The sequence below is a fragment of the Anolis carolinensis genome, chromosome 4 (genome assembly GCF_035594765.1).
Source record: "Anolis carolinensis isolate JA03-04 chromosome 4, rAnoCar3.1.pri, whole genome shotgun sequence".
NCBI lineage: Eukaryota > Metazoa > Chordata > Lepidosauria > Squamata > Dactyloidae > Anolis > Anolis carolinensis.
Window position 1 is genome coordinate 229,629,007 of NC_085844.1, and position 15,717 is coordinate 229,644,723.

Genomic DNA, 15,717 nt, shown 5'->3' on the forward strand with positions numbered 1-15,717 from the left:
AGCCATGTACAAATACATGAAGGGAAGTCATAGGGAGGAGGGAGCAAGCTTATTTTCTGCTGCCCTGCAGACTAGGACACGGAACAATGGCTTCAAACTACAGGAAAGGAGATTCCACCTGAACATCAGGAAGAACTTCCTCACAGTGAGGGCTGTTCGACAGTGGAACTCTCTTCCCCGGACTGTAGTGGAGGCTCCTTCTTTGGAGGCTTTTAAGCAGAGGCTGGATGGCCATCTGTTGGGGGTGCTTTGAATGCGATTTCCTGCTTCTTAGTGGGGGGTTGGACTGGATGGCTCATGAGGTCTCTTCCAACTGTACTATTCTATGATTCTATGATTCTATGATAAGGCAAGCACTCAATGCCTGAACACAACAATACACCCATAACAACAAAAATCGACAACCCAACATATAAAAACAAATTATGACTTAACAACTAAAATTAAATTAAAAACGCAAAACAGCAAAACATCGAAAGAAGGCTTCCCAGTTCCTTGGGGGCAAATAGCTTGATCATTTCTCAAGATGTCTATTGAGCTGGTGGGGCGAACAGGGCATGGATATGGATGGTAGCTATTAATCCAAGGAATCATGACAGTCAAAATTGTATCAAACTGCTCTAACTGTATATTGTAAGGCTCACTGAATATTGAGAAGAAGAAAAGCAATGAAAGCCAGCAAAGGAGGAAATGAAATGGAATCTCTTGGAGAAAGAACTACATCGATATTAAAGGGGTGGTGAGAAATGCTCCATTGTCATTTCCTGCTTCATATTGAGAAACTATTTTTAAATGACCTCTGAGACAAAAATGAATGCTGTCTATTGAAATCAAATATGAAATTCTCAAAGTTTAAAATTAGATAGGTTTGATATTTCTGTATGCATACACCAAAAACAGCCCTGTAGAATAGGACACACTCAGTAGACAAGAACTGGAGAAGGCCACCAAGCCCCCCCCCCCCATTAAATCAAAATAATACATTTTTTCAAAAACCCAAACTCCAAGATTTTAGGAAGGAGAATATAACAGATTGGCTTGAACTCTATGGGAAGGCACTCTATGCCAGAAGTGTCAAACTTTTGTCCGCCCAGATGTTTTGGACTCCAAAACATCGGAAACCCTAGCCATCCTGTCCAGTAGTCAAGAATTCTGGGATCTGAAGTCCAAAATACCTGGAGGATCACAAATTTGACACCACTGCACTGTGGCAATACTGCTCAGATGTGGGGGACTGGTGATTAATTATGATCTCCCTGCCACGTGTCAGGAACCAACACATTTGGTACAATTGTTTTTTTCCTGGAATCTACTAGAAACCAGCTCAGCATCCAACACCAGTCCAGGAACTACCACTTTGAATAGCACAACTTTGAACTTCAACATATTATTCCAAGGCTGCACTTGCCTCTTCTATTTCAAATATGCAGCTTCTGGGTCCACTTGCTCACATAATCCAAAAGACTATTTGTATTTCCTTGGTAACTTGATTTGTTGTTTTGCTTTGAATGCTTGAACTGTATGCTTAAATTTTAAACTGGAGATTTAAGTTGCTGCAATGCTAGAAATGTAGGGACCGAAGGAAAATGACATGCGAGGACAGAATTCTTACTGGAGAGGCACTGCTGTCATTTTGGTCTCATCCCTGGTTATTTACACAGGGCTTGGGACCCACAGTTTAAGAAGCAGTGATCTACATCTGCATATTTAGCTATGTCGAAGATTCTGGGAACAGCAATCCAAAAATGATTTTTTGAAGCTCCAGTCAGTCCTCAGACCACACAATTTCCACCCTTAATTAAAGGGATTTCTAAGGAATTGGCACGTGCAAGTATTTCAGTGTTGGAGGAAAGGATAACTCTTGCTCAAAATTCCCAGGGGCGTTACTATTACAGCATTTATAAAATAACACTCACCCTTGTCCTTTTTTGGCACATGGTCCTATGGTACAATGACAGGCACATGGTGACTTAGGATGTAGAATCAGTGTGTTCGATTCCACTTTGACTGTCGTGGCTCAATGCTATGAATCCTGGAATTTGCAGGTGGCGAGGCAGCAGCAGTCTTTGGCAGAGAAGGCTAAAGACCTTGTGAAACTACAATTCCATTATTCCATAGCATAATTTCAGACTCTGTGATCAAAGTCCACGCCCACGTTTATAATAATCTATATTCCTCTCTAGCAGTTTGGCATTCCAACGTATCAGTGGGTGATTCTGGGAGCAGCAAAAAAGGAATTTTTCCAACCTCTGTGTAAATCCTCAGAGCTAAAAGATGCCTGCCTCTTCCTCCAGACTCATCCCACATCATACTCTCTTCATAGCAAACTATACTACTCTGTGTTCCGTTCTAGGGTTCCTTGTCTAGACATGGCCCAACAATGAATTGAGGTATGTTGGGGAGGGATGTTCTTCTTTTAAATACACCTTCCTGCCAGATAGACTTTCCCTTCATTCAGAAGCTGTTTGTTTTTCTTTCTCTTCCTCTGCCCTAAACAGTCTACCTTTGCTCGCATATCACTGTTCCCTTGGGTTAACAAGACTGGTTCTATTGGCAGTGTATCGTTGGCACACTGTGTCCATCGTGTCAGATTTAAGCAAACAACCTGCTTCACTTACAGACACTTCCTTCAGGAGACACTTTAGCCTGGTGTCTTTCTTGCAACACAGAAGATCACCCTACAGCCTGATCCATGAACCACTAAAGCCAGCATGCACAGATTTTCACATTATATATATGTGTGTATATATACACACACACACCTTCAAGTTGCCTGCTGACTTATGGCAACCCCATATTTTCATACAGTATTTACTTGGATAAAAATCTCTGTCTATTTAAACATGATTTAATACACAATATGTTAACTGTTCAAACAACCGAGATACTGGAAACACAGATTCACTGGTTTAACTTTTTTCAAGTGATGTGAACAACATAAATTGGTTGTCTACACATATGCATATCTTCTTCAAATCTGATGGTGTGATAACCATTTTGGAAGTAAATCTGCATGTTTTCGGCTTGAATGCAAATCTTTAAAATTCTCATCTTGCTCTGCCATTTCCAAGAAAAAGCAGTTGTTTTTCTATTGTATCTATCTGGATCCAGTTAACATAATGGGCAGATTCGTGGGTGGCAAGCATTGCCATTTTTTAAGAATATGCAGATCGGAACCATCTCTGCTGAAATGGTAAAATAAAATGTACTGTACTTTTCTCCTCAGGGCAGCTGAAGCACCACCACTGCCTTCCCTGCTAAGCATCTCCCCAGCAGCTCCCTAGTTGTGAACTTTCTGGCTCTGAGGGCAGGAGGTCCCAGATCCACCCCTCACTATTGGTCTCATTCATGTTGGGAGTAGTCACAGTGAAAGTTCTCTTTTGTATCCTCATCAGGTTTGGTGGTGGGACCAGGAGAAAGCCCTTACCTGCAGATCATAGAATTGTGTAGTGCTTTAAAGGTCATATTGAGGTCCCCAAAAGATTTTATAACATCTCACCATCTGCTGATCCAGTCCAGAGCGAGGGCGGTTGTACCAAAAATATTTTGAGAACTAGGCATTTTTTAAAGACATAAACTAACTTTAATGCAGAGCAAATGATGCTGCATGACTTGGCTTTCTCAGTTTGTCTTGATAGAGTTCCTTCTGTAAATACTCTATTTTCCAACTATTTTTACTCAAGAGGAGAATTTGCTTTCCTCAAATAAAAATTAGAGCTGAATGTTATAAGCAATCCAATGTTCAAAAATAGAAAACCAGAAATGAGAGGAAAAGTTCCTATCAACAATGAAAACTAGGAAATTAATATCTCAACAGTTCGTTAAGTTCTAACTTTTAAAATTAAGATTTTTTATAGTTAGAATCTTCTTTGCATCTCAAACCATAGATTTCAAAGTGATGTTCTTTAAATCCAGCCTTCAACAACCTGGTGACATCCAGATGTATTGGATTGCAATACTCAACAGCCCTAGCCACGGGCACAGAGAAGGCTGATCTACTTCAATCTCCTGATTAATCATGCAGGGTCTGCAATGCATGTAACAACTATGGTATTCTTGACAAATGACCATCTTCCACTTGCTCTTTTATTTGTATGGAAAGGCCCTCAATTGCCTATCTTGCTTCTACTCTGCCCATCCATTAGAGATAAAGAACCTGGGAAGTTGTCACATGAAACTGAGTGCTGGGTTGAAGTGTAGGGAAGTTATGGTATGGAACTGAATCTCTTTCCATTTGGGTCCTAGCACAAAGGATATCAATGGCTGGCACCCTCTTAGTGACATATGAAGGCAAAGGGTCCAACTTGTATTATTGTTAATATATGCTTTCAAGTAATTTCAAACTTATGGTGACCCTATCACAGGGTTTTCTTGGCAACATTTCTTCAAAAGAGGCTTCTCATTGTCTTTTTCTGACACCGAGAATGTGACTTACCTATGGTTACCCAGTAGGTTTCTGCTCCTCTCACTTTCCTCCTTGTTCTTCATCTTAGTTCAGTTACTGCTAACTGAGTTCAAAATGCAAAGGGACTTAATTGCACTTAATTGAGCCAAGTGTGCCAATTGCACTGAATTCAACCAAGAAAGATGAGAACGGTATTAGAAACCTCCCTCCCAGTAGACTCAGGCCAAAGCAAACTGCTGTAGTGTCTTCTAGCTTGTGTTTTCTTTCCGATTAATAATTTCTGGTATCCTGGCCACATTCTGCTGTTGCTTGGCCATTTGTGTCTCTATTTTGTGTGTGTGTGTGTGTGTGTGTGTGTGTGTGTGAAATATTGGAGGTTGTGACTTTCTTTTGCCCCAATTCCCCTCCAAAATGAAGCTGAGTGAACATCTGGCCAGTTCTAATTTTTAAATTTTCCTCCACATTTTTAGGAGCCCTACATTGGTCATGGGCACAAAATCTGACAACTAGGAACACCCCCAAAATAAACCCATTCCTGGTTCAATGTAGTATGCAGGCATGCCCAAAGGCGAAGAGCAGAGAGCGAGGCAAGGTGCAGGGAGAAAGTGTCAATAATGGAAGGCAGCAGCATTTTTGCTTACCTCCGGTGTTGGAAGGCCTCGGCTGCCCCTGAAGCCAGGGACAGAGCGCTACCAAAAAAAGATCCTAAAAAGAAGATAAATACACTCTAAGGAGGCTTAGCTCCATCCCAAGGCCAGGTTGCCTTTAAGGGTCAGGTCTGCTTGTGGTTGTTTGAGTCATATGTTTACATACTTAGTGCCATCATGTTGGCCAAGGATAAACAAATCTAGGTAGATCCCACTCACAGGACACTTAGGAAAGCAGAGCATTCTCAATCAATTGAGGAAATTGATGCTAGAATGGACAAGGTATCTCTAAAACACGGAAATCTGAAATGCCATCCAACTGCTGCACTCTTTCCTAGCTTGCCTCTTATTTGACACTGAGAACTTTTGCCATCCTCACCACTCTCTTCTTGGCCACATGCTTCCCAGTTTGCACCTGTGAAATGGCAAAGGGTATGTCGTTGTCTACAGACATATCAAAACCTTAAGAAGTACTGCCTTAACCACTTCCAACTGCCTGCTCAACACAATAGGACAGAACCAGTGGCGAATAAAGTGGTGGTGGTATCTGGAGGAGACAGAAGTTTGCACAGTGTCATACGCATGAACCTTGAGGGCATCTAGGAGGTCCACACAGTTAGTGGGTCACACAGGTGGGACAGGAGGAAATTCTGACATTGGTGTAAGAGGTGGAAATAGGACAAAGCTTTTACTTTTAGAGATTATGGTGAGATTTGTGGTAGTCCTCACATCTGGTGGGAAAGAAAGTATGAAACTCACATTGTCCAACATATCTGGGAAATCATACGTTGCCTTCTCCTGTTGTAGTTTATAAGCTATGCAGACTTGGTCAACATCTGAGCAAATACATTTCTTACTCACAGGCTGGACTGTTCTTAATCAATTAATACCTGCATCATGATCAGCTAATGCATAATGCAGTATATACTGTATGAGGCATACAGTGACTGTGGCTTGCATATTTGTATATTCAGCAAAAATGGGAAGAGACGTGACTGACATAAGAAGATGCAGCTGTGTTTCACCTTGTCTTGCAGAAGGCTCACTGCTTCACCAGATGTTTCTTCACTGAGGAAATACAGTCTAGCTCATAGGAATTGCTACAAGGTCATTGCAAAAATATGACATACATCAGACTATGTTATGTTACAATGAATGCATGGCCAAGGGTTGCTGGTTGCGAAAGCAAAACCACACTTGACGTCACCAACAACTATGAAGAAGAGTGCATTTCCCTCCCTGCTAAATACAGCAAAATAGCAACTTTTGAAAAATCCACAGAGATACACAAAGCCAGATGACTATAACTTTTCCCATGAAATTTAGTTTTGCATAGAAACTGATCCAAATCAGCTCAAATAGCACGGCTTGTGTAATCCTTAACAAAGGGTAGAAGAAGCTCATTTCCTGCATGCTGGAAGAAAGGTGGTCCAGATTACTGAGCGCCTGAATCTCTACTGCCAGCTGGTGGCTTCTAGGGGAGTAAGGGCCACTGATAGAGGATTGGATTACAACACCCTGATTGATTGGGGCATTACGTTGTATAATGTAACCTTTTCAAGCTAGGGTTGGCTCTGTTCCCAGAGGGATAGAGGGATAGAGAACACCAGAAGAAGACTAGCTGATTTTCATATTATATGCAATGTGCTGTACCGAGGTCAGAAATCCCAGTTAGTTCAAACCATGGCAGTCAGATTGGTTATGGGTATATCTTTAAGTGAGCATATTACACCTATACTAAAATCTCTTCTCTGTTTTTTAATCATGCCTTGAGCCATGAGATAGGTAACAAATAAATACATAAATAAATAATTCAATTGCTCTATGGTTTAGCCAGGCTAAAAACCCAGAATAGAAATGGAAGTTGTCCTCATAATTGGACCTTCAGACATCTAGGCCTTATTTTAGAACAGGGCTAGGGAGCCTGCAGCTATCCAGACATTGTTGAAGGGAGTTGAACAATGAACCTTCAGCTGTAGCAAAATTTAGGAGATAGTTGTGTTTGTCTTTTTCAGTATAAAAGGAAGAAGTGGAAGTGGGCAAAAAGAATCCTGTGGCACCTTTTACAACTGAGTATTTACAGTCCATTTCCTCAAATCCATAGAGGAATTGCATAATAATAATAATAATAATAATAATAATAATAATAATAATAATAATAATGAAAAATCTGTCCCAGCTCCCATGGTTGATCATCAGGGATGATAGGACCTGTAGTCAAGCAACATCTGAAGGGCTGCAGATTGTTCACCCCTTTTTCAGTTATTAGAAAGCCCAGTGGACCTTTCCTTCTCACCACTCTCTTCATCACCTTGGATGTAGCCATTCAACAAGTGGAGTGAGAGACAGAGAAAACTAGTGGGATGTGAGATGGAAATGAGTGCGACTGAAGTGGGCCATGAGGTGGCAATGAGTGAGTCATTAGGTAGATGAGGTGGCAGACAGAAAAGATCTGAACTTGGCATCCTTCTCCCATCAAATGCTAATTATCCCATCAAAATTGCCTCTATATCAAATGAGTTTTAAGGGCAATGTTTCCAGACAAGGCATTTGCGGTGCAATCATTTATTTCATTTATGTATGTTTATGGGATTTCCTCCCACATTCAATAGCAGCACACTAATTCTTGGAAGCCACCTTGGGAAGACTTGGATGTTGGGCATCTCTTTTGCAACAGCCAAAAAAACCTTACACATGCCTAATCTTCAGTTGGGATAGGAATTTGAATTAGCCCTTTTTAGGTCAGTCGCCCCAGGTACACGTTAATGGAGCTAAAGACTCACGGCTCCCTTTCAACCTACACAATTATAGCAGTATGATCCCATGTCACAGTTGCTTTCTATAGAATTTGTAGTTTGGAGAAGCATTAAAGGGTTTATCTGACTGAGAATTTTAAATACCCCTCTTTTAAAAACTTTCAGGACACCACAGAATGGAACCATCATGGTTAAAATACAATCATAACACTTTAACTGCTTAGAGTGAAAGGCCTCCAGACACAGTTTGCAAAAAGCTTCTTTGGACTCTTTGGACTGTAAAGTCCAGGGTGCTGAGGAGTTCTGATATTGACCATGTTAGCTGGGGGATTCTGACAGTCGTAGCTTCAAGATAGCTTTTCTGAACTGCACTCTATAGTCCAATCCCTCCACAATGAATCTTTCCATAAAAATAGGGAGTGCCAGGAGATCGGGAACATTGAAAAGATCAATTTGTTAGTCCTAAGCAGTAGTGACTGATGGATACCATGTAAGTGAGATGGTGAATCTGCTCTGGATGTCAGCCTGAACTTTAAAGAAGTTATCCACATTGTTGAGCATATTTTGGAATTGCAGAATCATCATTTTGGAAGGATTCCTTAAAGCTTGGACTGAAATCCAGAACAGATTCATCATGACATTGACACTGGAGTAACCAGCTGCTACTTGTCCCAACCAAAGTAGCTACAGTGAATTGTATGCTGAATGGTAAACCAATGCAAATCCCATTGCTTCAGTGGGCCTACTCTAGTTGGAACTGGCAATTGAATTTTGGACCAAGGTTTCCTCAGTTGCATGGGGCTTAGCAATCACTTCTGCTGGGGATTTGAGCCTTTGGACAGGTAGTAAAATACCTGAAAATGCCAGTCAGATATTAAGAGGCAGAAGATGAAAAAGAAACTTTCACTATGGAATCAGTAGGAACAAAATCAAATAGAAATGATGCATGTGGACAAAACCACCTTGGGAAGGCCTGGATGTTGGACACTTCTTTTTCAACATCGAAAAAAGGCATACATATGCCTAATTCCAGGTTACACCATTCCTAATCCTAACTATGAAAGCTGTTCACGTTAGACTCTTTTAGGTGTTCCCCTCCCCCCCCAAGTGCTTAGGTGTTTTTCTCTAGGTGTTTCAGTGTTTTTTCCATCATCATTCATTTGAATGATGATTTTAATGAGGAAAACAAACAGAGAAATAAAATGATCCCCAGCAGTCCAATTATAGAATGTTCCCCACCCCAAGATTCACAGTTATCATGGATCTTGATTTTTTTTCCTCTGGCACACTATGCAATCTTCTCTTTATAAAAATTAAAATGTAGAATGTCAACTTTTCTGGAAGTCCCAGCGCTGCTCATTTTGGCTTCCAAGGTACATGATCCTTCGACAGAGCTTGCGAGTCTATACAGGTGCCTCATCAGTATAAGCAAATCCTTGTTGGGATATGGACTTGATGGAGCAAAGGAATCTGGGCCAAATGCTGTCTGGAAATCACTCAGCTCTCCCCCATGAGTCCAAAGCTACTTGCCAACTCCAAGATGAGACAAGAGCCTTTCCTTTGCAATTGGTGAGCAGATGCAGGCAACGGGATAACAGTGAGAAAATCAGATCCAAATGTCTCAGTCCTGCTCACTGCCAAGTCTTTCCCAACTCTAAGGACTGCAAATGGTGCTTAGCAAACTAAAAGAGACCTTTCCAAAATAAGATTGGGATCTATATATGCACATCAGAGCCAAGTGGTATAATAGTCTCGCACCACTTTAGACAATGGGTGGAAATTATCATGTTTGAAAACTGTCCCATAAAAAAGTCCCTAGGAAGCAGAAAAATCACACATGAGGGAGCTGAGAAGCCTATCCTCCTCTTAATCTGAGCTGGTTTTCTTTTTGCACTTTAGAGAGATTTCTCTAGAGATTTAAAAAATGGAGGATATTCCCTACGGAATTGTCTCCTCCTCTGTTACATGGGGCCAAATACCCTAAAGACACTAGATCTTGTCTGATCTTGGAAACTAAGCATGGTCAGACCTTTTTAATACATGTATGGGAAATCACCAACCAATACCAGGTGTTGTAGGCTGTCAGAACCCTGCTACTAGAGCCTGGATGTGGCTCTGAGTTTCAGGGTCACTGACATTGATAAGACACCTGCGTCCCAGGACTCGGAGGAGAAACGGCTGATGGACTTGGCGGGGAATTTGCGCGGGGTTTTACTGAGCGGGAAGAGACTGTTCAAATGAGGGGGAGGGTATATAAAGGAGGGTTGGCCGGAGCCTCCCATTCTTGGCTTTTCTGATGTTCATGTTTCCTACAGTAAAAGTTCCTGGCGATACCACAAAGAGTCTCGTGTGTTCATTCAGGAGCGGCTGTGGTGAGCTGACACTAAGCCAAGAATACGGACACCATCCCGCTGTAGCGGTGAGGTGTAACATGCAAGTGGAGGATGAAGAGCTCTTGGGCGCCGGAGGAGGAAGGTCGGAAAGGGCCACTCCCGAGACGGACGCTGAGTTCCACCAGCTGGCGGCCCTGGCGTCATCCACCGCTTATGCCCAGCCAAATGGGGTAACCCAGAGGCGCGGAGTGGTGCGGGGAGATAGCACCGGAGGAGAGGAAGGTTCACCTTCCCCAGGCCCGCAAAAGATGGTGTTTCTGGAGGAGAGGATGTCGGCGATGGAGACCACCCTGGCAGTGATGTCGAGGGCGATGGAGCGCCTGGCGGTTTTGGCGGAGCCGGAGCGAGGAAGGGAACTCCGGGCTAGCTCAATGTGGGACGTGAGCATGGGAAGCAGCCAGGGCTTTGCAGACCTCCCAGCACCGAAGGGAAGGGAAATGCGAGAGGAGCCCGGTGCCCGGCCCAAGATCCAAACGAGCCTGACGCGGGTGGAGGAGAGTGACGACGAAGGGGAAAAGCCTCCGAGAATCCCGGCTACGCTCCCAACTGAGACCCTGGTGCCCCTGGCGAATGCCGGGCGTGGCACAGGACAAAGGGAAGCAGCAGCGGGGCCCACTGGCCCGCAAGGGGGCTTGCGACGGGCGGAGGATTGGGGATTGCCACCACAGGGACCCCTACCGAGACGAGAGGAACTAAGGATCGAGTTTGGGGGAGAGTCCTCTGAACTGGATTTTTTCCTGACCACGGTGAGGGGCTATATGGAGGACAATGCCCACACTTTTAGAACGGAATCCAGCCGGGTACGGGCCATTGGTGCAGTGTTGAAGAGGGGAGCGGCCAGCTGGTACGTTCAACTACACGCGCGGCGCGACCCATGTCTGGGGTCACTCCGACGCTTTATGGGGGCCCTGGAGACCCGTTTCCGAGATCCACTGGAGCAGATCCGGGCGAGGGAGGAGTTGAAGACCGTCTCCCAGGGGCAGAGGTCGGTATCTGAGTATGCGGAGGAGTTCCAATGCCTCGCTGAAAAGGTGCCGGAATGGTCTGCAGTGACAAAGATAGAACTCTTCAAAGAGGGGCTCAGGCGGGAGATCCTCTCCTGGGCGGTGCATCGTGATGAGCCTGACACACTGCGCGGATGGATTCAGCTGGCGGGGCGCATCGAGACATCGCTGGCCCAGGCGAGGAGGCACCGAGGAGGGCTACAGCAGCGGCCGCAGATGAAAGAGGGGAGCCGGAAGGAGGGATCAACCCCAGCCGGGAGGAGAACGGAGCCGACAGGGAACGTGAGCACCAGCAGGAGGGGCTGCTTCGTGTGCGGCCGTTTGGGCCACAGGGCTGCCGAGTGCTGGCAGAGAAAAGGGGAAGGCGGAGGCCCGCCCAAACCAAGAGCCGTGGCAGGGAAACGCGCCGAGGAAGAACCACCGATGAGGCACCACTCGGGGGGGTTGGTAAGTCAGGACAAAGCCATGATAGTGGTCCCCATTCAGCTGGAAAGTGGCAGCAAACAAGCAACCTGCAAAGCATTTGTGGATTGTGGATGTTCCAGGAACATCATCTCCCCTGAATTAGCCGAGGGATTGGGATGCGAAAGAACGAACCTAGAATCCCCAATAGCTTTTTCGCAGTTGGACGGATCCACAGCATCGGGATCATTAGCTAAGTACAGTGCCGAAGATGTAAAGTGTAAGATAGGGAGTTGGGAAGGAAAGGTGTCATTTGTGATATCACAAATAGCCAGCTATAATGTTATACTAGGCATGCCATGGCTGGGGCAGGCCAACCCGCAAATCAACTGGGAGGATAAGAGCATGATCTTCAGGATGAAGTTGGAAGGAGGGAGCCAGGAAGTGGAAAGGGAGCCGGGGAAAAGGGGGGAGGAAGACTCTATCAGGATAGCAGAACTGGCAGATAAATTACCCCCAGAGTATCGGGATTTTGTGGACGTATTTGATGAGAAGGAAGCAGACAGTTTCCCACCGAAGCGGAGAGTTGAAGTGAAGATAGAGCTAGTCCCAGGAGCAGAGCTTCCTAAGGCAAAAATATACCCAATGTCGGCTAGGGAAAAGGAGGAACTGAGAAAATACATTGATAAAAACCTAGCGAGGGGTTTCATAGAGCCTTCAAATTCCCCTCTAGGGGCGCCTGTGTTGTTCAGGCGCAAAAAGGACCAAACGCTGAGGCTCTGCATTGACTACAGGGGCCTGAATGCAATCAGTTCTGGAAATAAATACCCCCTACCTTTAGTGAAGGACTTGATCGCCCAGTTATCGGAGGGACAGATATTCACTAAATTGGACTTAATTGAAGCGTACCATAAATTGCAGATTAAACCAGAGGACAGGTGGAAGACGGCCTTCTCCTGTGCATTCGGATTATTCAATTATCGTGTGCTCCCTTTCGGTTTGTGCGGCGGAGGCGCCGCGTTCATGCAATTAATCAACGAAGTGTTGCATCCATTGTTGTACAAGGGAGTCTTTGTTTTTTTAGATGACATATTGTTAGTATCTCGGACTAAGGAGCAACACATAGAACTAGTCAGGGAAGTCCTGCAAAAGTTGAGAGAAGCAAAACTGTATGCGAAGCTTGCCAAGTGCGAGTTCAATAAAGACCAGATAGACTTTCTGGGGTATAGGATTTCCTCCCAGGGAGTGGCGATGGACCCTGCGAAGGTAGAAGACGTGAGGGGGTGGGAAGCCCCCAAAACACGGAAGCAGCTGCAATCCTTCCTAGGGTTCGCAAACTTCTATAGAACATTTATCAAGGACTTTGCGCGCCTCACTTTGCCATTAACGGATTTGTTAAAGACTAAAGGTAGGGGAGAAACAGCCAAAGTGAAGGCCCCAGGGGCCAAACTGACCTGGACAATAGAATGCCAGGAAGCTTTCGAAGCCCTTAAAAAGCGTTTTACTGAGGAGCCTGTCCTACAGCACCCTGATATGTCTAAAGCCTTTGTATTACATTGCGATGCGTCAGACCGGGCATATGGGGCAGTTCTGCTACAGAAAGACGAGGGGGGGAACCTGAAGCCATGTGGCTATCTGTCAAAAAAGTTTAGCGATACAGAAAAAAACTGGCCGATTTGGGAGAGAGAAGCCCTAGCGATTCTAAAAGCACTAGAGTGCTGGAGACACTTCCTGGAAGGAAGTGGAACACCGTTTGAGGTGTGGACTGACCATAGAAATTTACAGTATCTAAGATCCCCTCGTAAACTATCAGCGAAGCAAATTAGATGGGCCCAATATTTCAGCCGTTTTGATTTCAGACTCAGATTCTTCCAGGGGAAACATAATATACTCGCTGACGCTCTCTCTCGGATGCCTCAGCACGGGGGAGGAATTCAGGAATCTGAAGGGAGTATTTTTCTTGATAAGCAATGGGGCCTGGCAGTACTAACTCGAGCACAAGCGGCCAAAGAAAACAAACGTACTGCCATTTCCACGGGGGGAGGAGAAATATGGGAGGAAGAGTTGAAGCGAGCGTATGGAATGGACAAATGGTTACAAACAAACAAAGAAAAGGGAGAATTGTGTGGGGATTTGGTGTTTGTAAATAAGAAATTGTATATTCCTGAATGTTTAAGACGAGAAATGTTAAGGAAGTACCATGATAACAAGGGTGCGGGTCATCTAGGCCCCACCAGGACTATTAAACTGTTGGCCAAACAATGCTGGTGGCCCGGAATGAGGAAAGACGCCAGGGGATACGTCACGCAGTGTGAATTATGTGCAGAGGGAAAAACACCACCGGGGAAGCCCCAGGGGCTATTGCAGAAGGTGGTGGAGCCCATGAGGCCATGGGAATGCGTAGCCATGGATTTTGTAGGCGAACTACCCCCCAGCAGAGGCCACAGATACATTTGGACAATATTGGACCTATTCTCAAAACAGGCACACTTTGTGGCTCTGCCAAAACTTCCTTCAGCTGAAAAACTTGCTGATTTGTATGTGAAGCATGTATATCGCCTACATGGGTGTCCCGACAAGATAATTAGTGACCGGGGAGTCCAATTTACTGCAAAATTTTGGGGAAAATTCTTACAGCTGTTAGGAGCAGAAAGGAACCTGAGCTCGGCCTTTCATCCCGCGACCAACGGGGGGGTCGAACGTACCCAACAGACACTGTGCCAATTCTTAAGGATGTACACCAATTATAGACAGGATGATTGGGCGGACCTTCTTCCGTTTGCTGAGATGGCTTTTAACGGGGCCGTACATTCGGCCACAGGTCGTGCCCCATTCGAAATAGTATACGGACAGGAGGTGGCACCTTTCCCCAGGCTACCCGAGTGGAAGGAAGGGGAGGGCCAGACCGACGAGGAATGGCCGGCCAAAATCAAGCAAGGGTGGCAAACCGTGGTAGAGGCATTGCGGGAAACACAAAAGAAGTACAAGCTCTTTGCGGATCGTAGGCGCCGAGAGGGGGACAAATTGGGCGAAGGAGATCTGGTTTGGCTGAGCACAAAAAACCTGAAATTGGGGTTCCCATCCAAGAAATTGGCTCCACGCTATATAGGGCCATTCAGGGTAGCAAAAAGAATAAACGAAGTGACCTATGAGCTGAGGCTACCAAAGGACCTAGGAAAGGTACACCCGGTATTCCATTGCAGCCTGTTAAAAAAGTATAAAGGAACTCTGGACAGCGGAGAACAATAGTTGTGTTTAATCTTTTCCTTCCAGGACGAAGGGGAGGAGGACGCCATGTCAGAACCCTGCTACTAGAGCCTGGATGTGGCTCTGAGTTTCAGGGTCACTGACATTGATAAGACACCTGCGTCCCAGGACTCGGAGGAGAAACGGCTGATGGACTTGGCGGGGAATTTGCGCGGGGTTTTACTGAGCGGGAAGAGACTGTTCAAATGAGGGGGAGGGTATATAAAGGAGGGTTGGCCGGAGCCTCCCATTCTTGGCTTTTCTGATGTTCATGTTTCCTACAGTAAAAGTTCCTGGCGATACCACAAAGAGTCTCGTGTGTTCATTCAGGAGCGGCTGTGGTGAGCTGACAGTAGGCTACATTTCTAAGGAAGCAACTGTCAAAATCACCTCTTAGTATTCCCTGCTAAGAAAACCCTATGAAATTCATGGGGTTGCCTAAGTCAGCAGATGACTTGAAGGCACGTACATATACATTTACATCAGTTGCTATTTGAACTGCAAGTCAAACACAACCCTGACGTAAATTGATATCTCCCTGTACTTAAATTTCTCTGCTAAAGATGTCAATTCTATTCCCTTGAAATCAGTTCCCAAGATGCCCTGAGAAGAGGGACATAGTCACTTTAGTATATATCAATCAGACTTCCTTAGTCTTTTTACCCTGGAAGAATCCTTGAAAAGATGTTTGTGTCTCAGGGAGCTCCTGCATAAAGATTATTATATGTAAACCTCAAGAAAAATGACATCATTGGACCCCATCCACCCCATCTTTAGGAGTCCTCTTTGGATCTCAGGGTTTGATTCTTAAACCTGGATACCTGTGATGTTCCTGACCTGGCAACATGGCCCGTATCTATTGCC

At 44.9% G+C, this 15,717-nt stretch overlaps 1 protein-coding gene across 1 annotated transcript; it reads left to right on the top strand.

The window, feature by feature from the left end:
- The first annotated feature begins 9,888 nt into the window (after positions 1-9,888).
- On the top strand, positions 9,889-15,155 carry LOC134298505 (uncharacterized). The gene is made up of 2 exons (XM_062978932.1): positions 9,889-11,652; positions 14,881-15,155. The coding sequence occupies exons 1-2, from the start codon at positions 10,105-10,107 to the stop codon at positions 14,920-14,922; spliced, it is 1,590 nt and encodes a 529-aa protein (XP_062835002.1). The 5' UTR covers positions 9,889-10,104; the 3' UTR covers positions 14,923-15,155.
- The last annotated feature ends 562 nt before the right edge of the window (positions 15,156-15,717 follow it).

What these genes read in the sequence shown, in the direction of transcription:
- LOC134298505 (XM_062978932.1), top strand. Translation starts at nt 10,105, where the DNA reads ATGTTCATGTTTCCTACAGTAAAAGTTCCTGGCGATACCACAAAGAGT. An exon ending in GGCACCACTCGGGGGGGTTG is followed by an intron (nt 11,653 to 14,880) that starts GTAAGTCAGGAC and finishes TTTTCCTTCCAG; the next exon opens with GACGAAGGGGAGGAGGACGC.